The sequence below is a fragment of the Mustelus asterias genome, chromosome 24 (assembly GCF_964213995.1).
Source record: "Mustelus asterias chromosome 24, sMusAst1.hap1.1, whole genome shotgun sequence".
Taxonomy (NCBI): domain Eukaryota; kingdom Metazoa; phylum Chordata; class Chondrichthyes; order Carcharhiniformes; family Triakidae; genus Mustelus; species Mustelus asterias.
The window spans coordinates 56,067,028-56,081,880 of NC_135824.1; the positions used below are offsets into that span (position 1 = coordinate 56,067,028).

The 14,853-nt window shown below is 49.1% G+C and overlaps 1 protein-coding gene across 1 annotated transcript in view; it reads left to right on the forward strand.

Annotated features, from left to right (window-relative positions):
• The window catches only part of eml2 (EMAP like 2), an 83,158-nt gene that overhangs the window by 12,559 nt on the left and 55,746 nt on the right, over positions 1 to 14,853 (forward strand). Inside the window, exons 3-6 of the mRNA XM_078241740.1 lie at positions 5,790 to 5,919; positions 9,357 to 9,506; positions 13,337 to 13,406; positions 14,498 to 14,608. Coding sequence (XP_078097866.1) covers positions 5,790 to 5,919; positions 9,357 to 9,506; positions 13,337 to 13,406; positions 14,498 to 14,608 — 461 coding nt within the window. The remainder of the gene's footprint in view (positions 1 to 5,789; positions 5,920 to 9,356; positions 9,507 to 13,336; positions 13,407 to 14,497; positions 14,609 to 14,853) is intronic.

Consider the following 14,853-nt stretch of genomic DNA (forward strand, 5'->3'; position numbering starts at 1 on the left):
GAGCCTCTGACTAATGGATAATGTTTCAACGGGAAGTCCATTACTGAATGGATAAATCTTGAGACGCTTGTACCACTCTGTGGCCAATCATTTTTCCTCCCGCAACCTTCTAAATAAAGAAATTTCTCCCACCCGTCGCCACCTTTTATTGATTTCCACTCAAACACTCTCCTACCATTAATTCCCCAACCAGAGGGACTGACTTCCTGTATCCCAGATTCTTCATCACTTAAAGAAGCTTTTATTAAATCCCCTTGTGGTCTCGCTAACTGACTGATTCCCGTGGCTGGGTGTCCCTATGGAAGGGAGAGAACTCAGTTTGCGTAAGCCATAATTGTCCCAGCCATCGCAACCCAAGCAAAATTGCTTCGCAACCTTTCCAGAGCCCACTCTGCTAAAGAACTCATTGCGGAAAATGATTCGATGCTTAATTATTAAATTTACCGACTCTTTTTTTTCTCTTCTCTAAAGGGCACTCGCTAATGCAGTGCCGGTTTTCAATTCTCTGCCAATCCTTTCGCTCCGCTGATCAGTTGGAGCTTCTGATCGAGAGCTAAAAGCGTCGGCTCCGACCGGAGCGCCGGCTGCAACAGCAACGCTCGATCAAAGAGCACGCTTCACGCAGTATCGTTTAACCACTGCAGCGGAGGAGGCCATTCAGCCCATTGAATTGCACCGACCATTATCCCAACCAGGCCCTATCCTCGTAAACCCCAGGTATTTATCCTAGCTAATCCCCCTGACACAAAGGGGGAATTTAGCAAGGCCAATTCACCCAATCTACACATCTTTGGACACTAAGGGGCAATTTAGCATGGCCAATCCACCTAACCTGCACATCTTTAAACACTAAGGGGCAATTTAGCATGGCCAATCCACCTAACCTGCACATCTTTGGACACTAAGGGGCAATTTAGCATGGCCAATCCACCCAATCTACACATCTTTGGACACTAAGGGGCAATTTAGCATGGCCAATCCACCTAAACTGCACATCCTTGGACACTAAGGGGCAATTTAGCATGGCCAATCCACCCAATCTACACATCTTTGGACACTAAGGGGCAATTTAGCATGGCCAATCCACCTAACCTACACATCTTTGGACACTAAGGGGCAATTTAGCATGGCCAATCCACCTAACCTGGACATCTTTGGACACTAAGGCGCAATTTAACATGGCCAATCCACCTAACCTGCACATCTTTGGACACTAAGGGGCAATTTAGCATGGCCAATCCACCTAACCTGGACATCTTTGGACATTAAGGCGCAATTTAACATGGCCAATCCACCTAACCCGCACATCTTTGGAGTGTGGGAGGAGAAACCTGGTTCCTGGCGCTGTGAAGAAGCCGCGCTAACCACTCCATTCACGTCCTGGGTGGACAGCTCACAACTGGACTGTCTCATGCAAGCAGGCAACAGAATGATCTGAGCCCCCCCCCCCCCCCCCCCCCCCATCCTTTGCTCCATGCTATGGGAATAAGAAGGGGAGAGTGGGTTTCCTCCGGGTGCTCCGGTTTCCTCCCACAGTCCAAAGATGTGCGGGTTAGGTGGATTGGCCATGTTAAATTGCCCCTTAGTGTCCAAAGATGTGCAGGTTAGAGGGATTGGCCATGCTAAATTTCCCTTATGTCCAAAGATGTGTAGGTTAGAGGGATTGGCCATGCTAAATTTCCCTTATGTCCAAAGATGTGCAGGTTAGGTGGATTGGCCATGCTAACTTGCCCCTTAGTGTCCAAAGATATGCAGGTTAGAGGGATTGGCCATGCTAAATGTCCCCTTAGTATCAGGGGGACTAGCAGGGTAAATATATGGAGTTATGGGAATAGGGCCTGGGTGTGGGACTGTGGTTGGTGTAGACTCGATGGGCCGAATGGCCTTCTGCAGCACAGGAACTCTGTGGTAGTTTCCTTTTACACAAAGACGATGCTCCCAAAGTGCTTCGCAGCCGAGAGCCAACCTTTTTGTAAAAATTGGGCAGTTGCCAGGCCCGATGAGATCACTTCAACCTGTCTGTGCTTGCTGCAATCAGAAACTATTCCTTCTGCACTTCCTCGATTCCCCTTCTTGCCAAACTACCAACAGCTCGTATTTACCTCAACCCCCCCTCCTTGAACATAACGAGCTTTCTTTACCTAAGGAATGATAGTACGTGACTGGAACACCCTTCCTCAAAAGGCAGTGGAAGCAGAGTCTTTAAGTACTTTTTAACGTGGAGGGAGATAGATTCTTGATTAACAAGGGCTGAAAGGTCATTGGGTTATTACTCAGTTATTAATTCAAACACCCTCCGAGCATTCAAGGTTAACGAGACGAACAAGAACAGGAACCAACTCTTAATTCTCTCAACCATCTCCCTTCATTTAACACTTCACCAACCCAAACAGTTGTAACTCTTCTGAACACTTTACTGAACTTTAACTCTTAACTGAATGTTAACTCCATTTATTTAACTGAAATTGGACACTGCTGGGTTTAGGACAACTGGCCAAGTTCGTTCCGATCTAGAATCTATCTTCTTCTCTCTGAAGCATTCCTTCAGGGCACACTTCTTACCATGCTTAATCGCTATAGAGTTGTCGTTGGCCAACGAAGGGGCGGCACAGTGGTTACTGCATCACAGCACCAGGGTTCAATTCCCAGCTTGGGTCACTGTCTGTCTGTGTGGAGTTTGCACGTTCTCCCCATGTCGGCGTGGGTTTCCTCCGGGTGTTCCAGTTTCCTCCCACAGTCCAAAAGACGTGCTGGTTAGGTGTATTGGCCATGCTAAATTCTCCCTCAGTGTACCCAAACGGGCGCTGTACTGTGGCGACCAGGGGATTTTCACAGTAGCTTCATTGCAGTGTTAATGTAACCCTACTTGTGACATTAATAAATAAACTTTAAGGACTGCATGTATCTTTTTTTAATCTACAAATTCCTTCCCTTGATTCTTGTTGCCTCACAGTGCCAGGGGCGGCACGGTAGCACAGTGGTTAGCACTGCTGCTTCACAGCTCCAGGGTCCCAGGTTCGATTCCCGGCTCGGGTCACTGTCTGTGCGGAGTTTGCACATTCTCCTCGTGTCTGCGTGGGTTTCCTCCGGGTGCTCCGGTTTCCTCCCACAGTCCAAAGATGTGCGGGTTAGGTTGATTGGCCAGGTTAAAAAATGCCCCTTAGAGTCCTGGGATGCGTAGATTAGAGGGATTAGCGGGTAAATATGTGGGGGTAGGGCCTGGGTGGGATTGTGGTCGGTGCAGACTCGATGGGCCGAATGGCCTCCTTCTGCACTGTAGGGTTTCTATGATTCTATGACCCAGGTTCGATTCCCGTCTTGGGTCGCTGTCTGTGTGGAATTTACACATTCTCCCCCGTGTCTGCGTGGGTTTCCTCCGGGTGCTCCGGTTTCCTCCCACAGTCTAAAGATGTACAGGTTAGGTGGATTGGCCATGCTAAATTACCCCTTAGTGTCAGGGGGACCAGCTGGGGTAAATGCATGAGGTTAAGGGGATAGGGCCTGGGTGGGATTGTGGTCGGTGCAGACTCGATGGGCCGAATGGCCTCCTTCTGTACTGTAAGGATACTATGATAAGATGTTCTGTCATTCAGCCAATTGTGTAACCGGAAACCGATCACATGGCTCAAGCCACCAACTAAATTGTTTCTAAATTACACCATTATGCGTAGTTCAAATGACATGTCCCTCACACAATGTCAATAAAGTTTGATGTCACCGTGTCTTACTGGAAAGTAAACAACTGCCCACATTTGGTCAACAGAGGATGCTTCAGAGTCCAATTTCCAGACCAGATCTCTGACTCACAGCAACTTGACAATCTGCATCAGGTTGACCAAAAACCCCAGCATGTTTAACTCTCAGCCAGAAGACCCCTTTTCAAGCCAATATTGCCATTATTATTGTTCAAACAATTGTAGTTGTTCTGGGGTTGGGGGGGGGGGGGGGGGGGGGGAGGGGAGGGGAGGGGAGGGGGGTGGTCTAGAACAAGGAGACACCATCTCAGAATAAGAGGTCGGCCATTTTGAGGTGAGGAAAATTTTTCTTCTCGCAGATGGTGGTGAATTTTTGGAATTCTCCCTGACACGGTGTGGCACAGCGGGTTAGCGCTGCTGCCTCACAGCGCCAGGAACCCCGGGGTCGATTCCCGGCTTGGGGTCACTGTCTGTGTGGAGTCTGCACATTCTCCCCGCGTCTGCGTGGGTTTGCTCCGGTTTCCTCCCACAGTCTGAACGACGTGCTGATTGGGCGGATTAGCCATGCTAAATTGTCCCCGTATCTGCGTAGGTTTCCTCCGGGTGCTCCGGTTTCCTCCCACATTCAAAACATGCGTAGGTTAGGTGGATTGGCCATGCTAAATTGCCCCTTAGTGTCCAAAGATGTGCAGGTTAGGTGGATTGGCCATGCTAAATTGCCCCTTAGTGTCCAAAGATGTGCAGGTTAGGTGGATTGGCCATGCTAAATTGCCCCTTAGTGTCCAAAGATGTGCAGGTTAGGTGGATTGGCCATGCTAAATTGTCAGGGGGGATAGGAGGGTAAATGTGTAGGGTTGCGGGAATGGGGCCTGGGTGGGATTGTGGTCAGTACAGGCTCGATGGGCCAAACGGCCTCCTTATGCAATGTTGATTCTATGAATAACAGCCTCCACACAAGAAAGCCGAGAGAAATGGGTCTCTTTGTGTGATTTGTTTTCATTCTTCTGTTCCCAGTGCTTCCCACTGTGAGCACAGGAGCTTCTGCTCCTGCTATCTGCTTGGACCACACAGCCGTTAACAGTCTGTACAATACGGTGACGTGGACAGGGCGTTCGCAAAGTTTGAAAGCAGGAAGTTTCAGAAGTGTGCAAGGGGAAAGGCTGGCTGGGTTTACCTGAGAGAGGCCCATTAATGGAGCTATTCAACCTGTCATTTCTTTAACCAGCGGTCGGCACGGCTGCCTCACAGCGCCGGGGACCCGGGTTCAATTCCGGCCTTGGGTCACTGTCTGTGTGGAGTTTGCACCTTCTCCCCGTGTCTACATAGGTTTCCTCCCACAGTCCAAAAGATGTGCAGGTTACATGCATTGGTCATGCTAAATTGCCCCTTAGTGTCCAAAGATGTGCGGGTAGGCGGATTGGCCATGCTAAATTGTCCCTTAGTGTCCAAAGATGTATGGGTTAGGTGGATTGGCCATGCTAAATTGACCCTTAGTGTCCAAAGCTGGGTGGGTTAGGTGGATTGGCCATGCTAAATTGTCCTTAGTGTCCAAAGATGTGCGGGTAGGCGGATTGGCCATGCTAAATTGTCCCTTAGTGTCCAAAGATGTATGGGTTAGGTGGATTGGCCATGCTAAATTGCCCCTTAGTGTCCAAAGATGTGCGGGTAGGCGGATTGGCCATGCTAAATTGTCCCTTAGTGTCCAAAGATGTATGGGTTAGGTGGATTGGCCATGCTAAATTGACCCGAGTGTCAAAGGGATTAGGAGGGTAAATAAGTGGGGTTACGGGTTAGGGCCTTGGTGGGATTGTGGTCGGCGCAGACTCGATGGGCCGAATGGCCTCCTTCTGCACTGTCGGGATTTTACCTGCAGCCGCGATACTCTTGGCATCGGCGATGATTTCCATTTTTATTTTGGGTTCATCATTAAAGATTTTCTACAAATGCTGCGGAGGTTGCGGGGGGGGACGACATGGTCGGAGTAACGGGGTTGCTGAACCAGTGCGGTATCATTGCGTTAACCTTCGGCACGCAGCGGCTGGTGAACTGCGTGTCTCTCGTCCCCGTGTAATTTTGGTCGTCTTGCCTTTGCAGAGGAAGGCTACGTGAAGATGTTCCTGCGGGGGCGCCCCATCACCATGCATTTGCCGCAGGCTTTGAGTGCAACGTACAAACTACAGGCCACGACCGAACTGCCTGCCCACAAGTTGAAGATGGAGTGGGTGTATCCTTCTATGATCAAATCCGCTTCCCTGAATCGAGATCTATTTTTTTCTATGTGTTCCAAAATCGCACTGCGTGGAACGGTTAGGATTTTTGACAACCCATTTGATCATTCTTTCTGAACCTACCCTGTCTAATCCTTTTAGGATTTCATAAGTTTCTATGAGATCCCCTCTCACTCTTCTAAACTCCAATGAATATAACCCTAACTGTGTACAATTCTAGTCACCCTATTGTAGAATGGATATTATTAAACTAGTGCAGAAAAGATTTACTAGGATGCTACCAGGACTTGATGGTTTGAGTTATAAGGAGAGGCTGGATAGACTGGGACTTTTTTCCCTGGAGCGTATCGAGGTCAATAAAATAATGAAGGGCATAGATCAGCTAGATAGTCAATATCTTTTCCCAAAGGTAGGGGAGTCTAAAACTAGAGGGCATAGGTTTAAGAGGAGAGATACAAAAGGGTCCAGAGGGGCAATTATTTTCACACACAGGGTGTGTTTGGAACGAGCTGCCAGAGGTAGTCGTAGGCGCGGGTACAATTTTGTCTTTTAAAAAATGTTTAGGCAGTTACGTGGGTAAGATGGGTACCGAGGAATATGGGCCAAACATGGGCAATTGGGACTAGCTTAATGGTTTAAAAAAAAAAGGACGGCATGGACAAGTTGGGCCAAAGGGCCTGTTTCCATGCTGTAAACCTCTATTACTGACTTAGTCTGGAAGAGAGTATGTCCGGAGTGCGCAGGGTCCTTGATTATGCTGGCTGCTTTTCCGAGGCAGCGGGAAATGTAAACAGAGTCAATGGATGGGAGGCTGGTTTGCGAGATGGACTGGGCTTCGTTCACGACCCTGTGTTGTTTCTTGTGGTCTTGGGCAGAGCAGGAGCCCATACCAAGCTGTGATACAACCAGAAAGAATGCTTTCTCTGGTGCATCTGTAAAAGTTGGTGAGAGTCGTAGCGGACGTTCCAAATTTCCTTAGTCTTCTGAGAAAGTAGAGGCGCTGGTCGGGCTTTCTTAACTATAGTGTCGGCATGGGGGGGACCAGGACAGGTTGTTGGTGATCTGGACACCTAGAAACTTGAAGCTTTCGAGCATTTCCACTTTGTCCCCGTTGATGGAGACGGGGCATTTCCTCCACTACACTTCCTGAAATCGATGACTATCTCTGTTGTTTTGTTCCTGCAATTATAAAGGACTCTGGTGAGGCCACACCTTAATCTGATAATAACATCAAATTTGCATCTGCTGAAAGTAAGCGCGCAGGTACAGCAGGCGGTAAAGAAGGCAAACTGTATGTTGGCCTTCATAGCGAGAGGATTTGAGTATAGGGATAGGGATGTTTTGCTGCAATTGTACAGGGCGTTGGTGAGGCCACACCTGGAGTATTGTGTGCAGTTTTGGTGTCCTTATCTGAGGAAGGATGTCCTTGCTATAGAGGGAGTAAGCGAAGGTTTACCAGGCTGATTCCTGGGATGGCAGGTCTATCATATGAGGAGAGGCTAAGTCGGTTAGAATTATATTCACTGGAGTTTAGACGAGTGAGGGGGGATCTCATAGAAACTTATAAAATTCTAACAGGGTTAGACAGGGTAGATTCAGAAAGAATGTTCCCGATGGTGGGGGGAGTCCAGAACTAGGGGGTCATAGTTTGGGGATAAGGGGTAAACCTTATAGGACTGAGGTGAGGAGAAATTTCTTCACCCAGAGGCTGGTGAATGTGTGGAATTCACTCCCACAGAAAGTAGTTGAGGCCAAAACATTGTGTGATTTCAAGAAGAAATTAGATTTCGCTCTTGGGGCTAAAGGGATCAAGGGATATGGGGGGGAAGGGGGGAATCAGGATATTGAATTCGATGATCAGCCATGATCAAAATGAATGGCGGAACAGGGTCGAAGGGCCGAATGGCCTACTCCTGCTGCTTCTATTGTCTGTGTGTGCGCGCGTGTGTGTGTGTGGGTGCACACACGTGTATGTACTAATCTATTACAGAACTGACTGAAGCTTACAGAGCAGGATTAAAGTCCTATTTGAAGAGTTTTAAGCATAAATAAATTGACTTCTTTATAATCCTTTTTCCACCAGTGATGCTGAGACAGTCATCGCCAAATGTAACAACAATAGCAAAATCCTGCGGGGCTGAAGTTTTCCCTCGCTCAGCCGTCTGTTTGTTGACGGTTATTTGCCATTGTGTTTTTACTGAGGGTAAAATAAGAGCCTCCCTCAGCTGGAGCGGGTATCGAACCCACTGTGGCTGTTGGCCTTAATCTGACCCCCGCCCCCCCCCCCCCCGCCCGCCCTCGCTGCACGGCCGACTGCACTAACCTGAATCAAATCTGAGCTAAGAGCAGGAAAATGCTGGAAATACTCAGCAGGTCTGGCAGCGTCCGTGGAGAGAGAAACAGGGTGAGTGTTTCCAGTCCCGGCGACGAGATGGGAGGAAAGGTCATCAACCGGAACATGTTTATCAAAATCCCCTTTTGCAGGAGACGTTTCTGTTCTTCTTAGGGGTGGCGCAGTGGGTTGGCGCTGCTGCCTCACAGCGCCAGGGACCCGGGTTCGATTCCGGCCTCGGGTCACTGTCTGTGCGGAGTCTGCACATTCTCCCCATGTATGCGTGGGTTTCCTCCGGGTTCTCCGGTTTCCTCCCACAGTCCGAAGACCTGCTGATTAGGTGGATCGGCCGTGCTAAATTGCCCCTTAGGTGACCAAAGATGTGCGGGTTGGGTGGGATGGCCATGCTAAATTGTCCCTTAGTGTCCAAAGATGTGCAGGTTAGGTGAATTGGCCATGCTAAATTGTCCCTTAGGTGTCCTAAGATGTGCGGGTTAGGGGGATTGGCCATGCTTAATTGCCCCTTAGGTGTCCAAAGATGTGCGGGTTGGGTGGATTGGCCATGCTAAATTGTCCCTTAGTGTCCAAAGATGTGCAGGTTAGGTGAATTGGCCATGCTAAATTGTCCCTTAGGTGTCCTAAGATGTGCGGGTTAGGGGGATTGGCCATGCTTAATTGCCCCTTAGGTGTCCAAAGATGTGCGGGTTAGGGGGATTGGCCATGCTAAATTGACCCTTAATGTCAGGGGGACTAGCAGGACAAATGCGTGGGTTGCGGGGATAGGACCTGGGTGGGATTGTTGTCGGTGCAGACTCGATGGGCCGAATGGCCTCCTCCTGCACTGTAGGGATGCTGTGTCATCTCACCAATGCCCTGTAAAGCAATCCTTATTTTTATATTCTATCCCTCTCGCAATAAGGAAGAGCATCTTCCATGAGCCGCCCTAATTACTTGCTGTACCTACGCACTAGCTTCTTGAAAGGCCTTATGTTAAATGTCAGGAGTTTGATTTGATCAGGGTTGATTCTGGCGTGCGTGGTGCCCAGCAGTGTTAAGTGGTTTCCAGTCCTCTCGTATAGATGCCTTAATCAATCCCTCCAGGTACGGCTATCGAGGGCGTGACTGCCGCGCCAACCTCTTCCTCCTGCCGACAGGAGAGATTGTTTACTTCATAGCGTCGGTCGTTGTGCTGTACAATGTCGAGGAGCAGCTCCAGCGGCACTACCTCGGACACAACGACGATGTGAAATGGTGAGTGACCTGCCTGCCTCCAGACCGGGGCTCGGGACGGTGCAGCACGCGGCTGGTTCGGCAGGACAAGGGTTAAAGCGGGGCTCGGAGCAGCAGTGCCGCCCACGGTACGGTGTCGAGGGTTACACCACGGTACGGTGTCGAGGGTTACACCACGGTACGGTGTCGAGGGTTACACCACGGTACGGTGTCGAGGGTTACACCACGGCACTGCCAGAGTTATGTGGAGACACCTGAGGACAAAGTTAGCTGGAAGTTTGCTCCAAGTCCAGTTTGATTTATCATTGTCACATGTATTAACATGCAGTATTGTTTCTCACGCGCTATACAGCATACCGTTCATAGAGAAGGAAAGGAGAGGGTGCAGAATGTAGTGTTACAGTCACAGCTAGGGTGTAGAGAAAGATCCACTTAATGCGAGGTAGGTCCATTCAAAAGTCTGACGGCAGCAGCAGGGAAGAAGCTGTTCTTGAGTCGGTCGGTACGTGATCTTAGACTTCTGTATCTTTTTCCCGACGGAAGAAGGTGGAAGAGAGAATGTCCGGGGTGCGTGAGGTCCTTAATTACGCTGGCTGCTTTTCCCCGAGGCAGCGGGAAGTGTAGACAGAGTCAATGGATGGGAGGCTGGTTTGCGTGATGGATTGGGCTATATTAACGACCCTTTTGTAGTTTCTTGCAGTCTTGGTCAGAGCAGGAGCCCCATACCAAGCTGTGATACAACCAGAAAGAATGCTTTCTATGGTGCATCTGTAAAAGATGGTGAGAGTCATAGACCATAAGACATAGGGGCAGAATTAGGCCGTTCGGCCCATCGAGTCTGCTCCACCATTCAATCATGGCTGATATTTTTCTCATCCCCATTCTCCTGCCTTTTCCCCATAACCCCTGACCCCCTTATTAATCAAGAACCTATCTATCTCTGTCTTAAAGACACTCAATGACCTGGCCTCCGCAGCCTTCTGCGGCAAAGAGTTCCACAGATTCACCACTCTCTGGCTGAAGAAATTCCTCCTCATGCCAACTTTCCTTCGTCTTCTGAGAAAGTAGCGGTGGGACTTTCTTAAGTATAGTGTCGGCACTATACTTTGTACATATGCATATCATTCTGTGTTACCAATAAACCCAACCTTAGCCTCTGAAATGCTTTGTGCGACAGGTTGTATTAAGGTTAGCAACTCTGACTGAAGCTACTTGGGACATTTAACATAATGCTTAACTATTCATTAATATCCCTATTTTAAGGCAAATCAAATAGTCAATTAAAGTAAATCGAATAAACTTAGGGACAAATTTTGGGGGATGGGCAATGGCCTAGTGGAATTAGCGCTAGACTATTAATCCAGCTAATCTTCTGGGGGACCCAGCCACGGCAGGTGGTGGAATTTGAATTCAATAAAAAAAATCTGGAATTAAGAATCTACTGATGACCCATTGTCGGAAAAACCCATCTGGTTCCCTTTAGGGAAGGAAATCTGCCGTCCTTACCTGGTCTGGCCTACACCTGATTCCAGAGCCACAGCAATGTGGTTGACTCTCAACTGCCCTCCAAGGGCAACTAGGGATGGGCAATAAATGCTGGGCCCGGCCAGCGACGCCCATGTCCCATGAATGAGTTTTTAAAAAATTTAGAAGGACAGCTCCTTAAGGGGGTGCTCCCTTGAACAAAATCCCAAAATGAAACTGGGTTAGGTCGATTGGCCATGGTAAAATTGCCCCTTAGTATCCTGAGATGCGTAGGTTAGAGAGATTAGTAGGTAAATATATGGGGGTAGGGCCTGGGTGGGATTGTGGTCGGTGCAGACTCGCTGGGCCCAATGGCCTCTTTCTGCACTGCAGGGTTTCTATGATTTCTAAAGCATTAAACCAAAAGGCGATTAAAGGGGCTGTAATGTCCTCCAGTCCCCGCGGTGCCCAACGAGCAAGGAAAGCCTCGGTTGTGGTAGTGGTGGATACCGCGTGTGCACGCTCTCCCTCTCTCTCTCCCCGGTATGGCACCCAAGCTTTTGCATATTAGACTGCATCGGTTCAAGGGGGCGGCTCACCCACCACCTTCCTAAGGGCAACTAGGGATGGGCAATGTAATAACTGGTCTTGTCAACGATGCCTACATCCCATGAAAGAAACTAAACCTTGGGTGGCACAGTGGTTAGCACTGCTGCCTCACAGTGCCAGAGACCCGGGTTCGATTCCCGGCTTGGGTCACTGTCTGTGTGGAGTTTGTACATTCTCCCCCGCGTCTGCGTGGGTTTCCTCCGGGTGCTCCGGTTTCCTCCCTCACTCCAAAGATGTGATCTCACAGTAACTTCATTGCAATGTTAATGTAAGCCTTACTTGAGACTCATAAATAAACTTTACTTTATGTGCAGAGTAGTTGTATTGGCCATGCTAAATTGCCCCTTGGTGTCCCGGGATGCGTAGGTTAGGGGGATTAGCAGGGTAATTATGTGGGGTTACGGAGATAGGACCTGGGTGGGATTGTTGTCAATGCAGACTCGATGGGCCGAATGGCCTCCCCCTGCACTGTAGGGATTCTATGAAATTGCTGAAGGTTTTGTGATGGTGACAGATTGGAGCTGTCTTCAGCACCAGAGCAGTGTGGAGTGTTCACTACTGACACAAGGAGATCTTGCCCGGACACGGGAGGGGAAAGGAAGTCAAAACCCAGTTGAACAGGTTTTTCATCAGCCAATCAGTGTTGTGCCCACTCAGTGATAACGTCACATGTTCATCAAGCTGCAATAACTTGTACATTTTTCCTTGGTTAGGGACCCTCTCTCTTTCCCTTTTCTTCTCTCGCTCTTTCTCTTTTCCTTCCTCTTCTCTCTCTCGCTCTACTTTTCTTTTTGCCTCTTTCTCTGTTGTTTCCTCTGTGTGCGTGTGGTGTTCTCTCTCTCTGTCTCTCTCTCTCTGTCTCTCTCTCTCTGTCTCTCTCTCTCTCTCTGTCTCTCTCTCTGTCTCTCTCTCTCTCTGTCTCTCTCTCTCTCTCTCTTTCTCTCTCTCTCTCTCTCTGTCTCTCTCTCTCTGTCCCTCTCTTTGTCCCTCTCTCTGTCCCTCTCTTTGTCTCTCACTCTGTCTCTCTCTTTGTCCCTCTCTCTGTCCCTCCCGTGTCCCTCCCGTGTCCCTCACTCTGTCCCTCACTCTGTCCCTCTTTGTCCCTCTCTTTGTCTCCCTCTCTGTCCCTCTCTTTGTCTCTCTCTCTCTGTCCCTCTCTTTGTCTCTCTCTCTGTCCCTCTCTTTGTCTCTCACTCTGTCCCTCTCTTTGTCTCTCACTCTGTCTCTCTCTTTGTCCCTCTCTCTGTCCCTCCCGTGTCCCTCCCGTGTCCCTCCCGTGTCCCTCTTTGTCCCTCTCTTTGTCTCTCACTCTGTCCCTCCATTTGTCTCTCACTCTGTCCCTCTTTGTCTCTCACTCTGTCTCTCTCTCTGTCCCTCCCTTGCCCCTCACTCTGTCCCTCACTCTGTCCCTCACTCTGTCCCTCTCTTTGTCTCTCACTCTGTCCCTCTCTTTGTCTCTCACTCTGTCCCTCTCTTTGTCTCTCTCTCTCTTTGTCTCTCTCTCTCTCCTTTTTCTCTCTTTGTCTCTCTCTCTCTCCCTCTCTCTTTGTCTCTCTCGTTTTGTCTGCCTCTCTCTCTCTGGATAGCAAAACATGGAAGAAAGTTAGAACCTGGTAAGTGGGAACAGTGAAAGGTTGTAGACAGTAACGTGTAACTCCATTGCTCTGACTCTATCCCCATCCCAGATTCTGGGCCTTTAGCCTGGGCCGAGTATTGTGGCTGAAGAGGAACAAAAATCCAACACTCTGACTGATCTCTCTTCCTCATCTCTCTTTCAGCCTTGCGGTACACCCTGATAGAGTCACCATGGCGACGGGGCAGGTGGCAGGAACCACAAAAGATGGAAAGGTATGATGCATTCAAATTTTAATTTGCATTCGTCAAATACAGAGGTAGATTTGCCTGTTGGGTTGCATCTTCCCTCCTGAGGCAATCCCTAAACAAGGCGCCCGTTCTCGAGTTCTGCTTTCTCTATTCTGCCCCACTCCCCAGACGGATGAGGGTAAAATTTCCCTTTCGATTTATTGCTAGTTTGAATTGAAATTATCTTCATAGAATCCCTACAGTGCAGTAGGAGGCCATTCGGCCCATCAAGCCTGCACCAACCACAATCCCATCCAGGCCCGATCCCCATAACCCTATGTATTTACCCTAGCTGGTCCTCCTGACACTAAGGGGCAATTTAGCATGGCCAATCCACCTAACCTGCACATCTTTGGACACTAAGAGGCAATTTAGCATGGCCAATCCACCTAACCTGCACATCTTTGGACACTAAGGGGCAATGTAGCATGGCCAATCCACCTAACCTGCACATCTTTGGACACTAAGGGGCAATTTAGCATGGCCAATCCACCTAACCTGCACATCTTTGGATACTCAGGGGCAATTTAGCATAGCCAATCCACCGAACTCACACATCTTTGGATACTAAGGGGCAATTTAGCATGGCCAATCCACCGAACCCACACATCTTTGGATACTAAGGGGCAATTTAGCATAGCCAATCCACCCAACCTGCACATCTTTGGATACTGAGGGGCAATTTAGCATGGCCAATCCGCCTAACCTACACATCTTTGGACACTAAGGGGCAATTTAGCATGGCCAATCCACCTAACCTACACATCTTTGGACTGTGGGAGGAAACCGGAGCACCCGGAGGAAACCCACGCGGACACGGGGGAGAACGTGCAAACTCTGCACAGACAGTGACCCAAGCCGGGAATCGAACCTGGCGCTGTGAGGCAGCAGTGCCAACCACTGTGCCACCGTGCCACCCCAGGTACTCCCCAGGTCAGAGAGTGGGTGCAGGGTTGATGGACCAAATGGTCTCCTTCTGCGCTGTAGGGATTCTATGGTGTGAAGGAGCAGGCAGAGGAATACCTCCCTGTAATGTCACGTTTCAAAAACTTTTTTAATCCCCTTTCCTCCAATAGCAACTTCCGCCTCATGTCCGTGTTTGGGACTCTGTGAGTCTGAATACCCTGCACGTTATTGGATCTGGGATCTTCGATCGAGGCCTTTCTTGTGTGTCCTTCTCCAAGTCGGTAAGTACGCTTCTCTACATGCCTTTTTTTTGGGGACCAGTTTGGAGCGCAAGGCGGAGTTACTCCTGCGCTGGAGATATTTCCATGGGGGGTGGGGGCGTGGATGGATAGCTTTGTTGTACCTGTTAATTCTCAGTTTACTTACTCTAAGGTTTTACCCCGGTGCCCTTATTTGCAAGGTGGACAAACACAAGTAAAGGTTCAACAAGTTTATTAATAATAACACTATTAACCCTTAAATTACC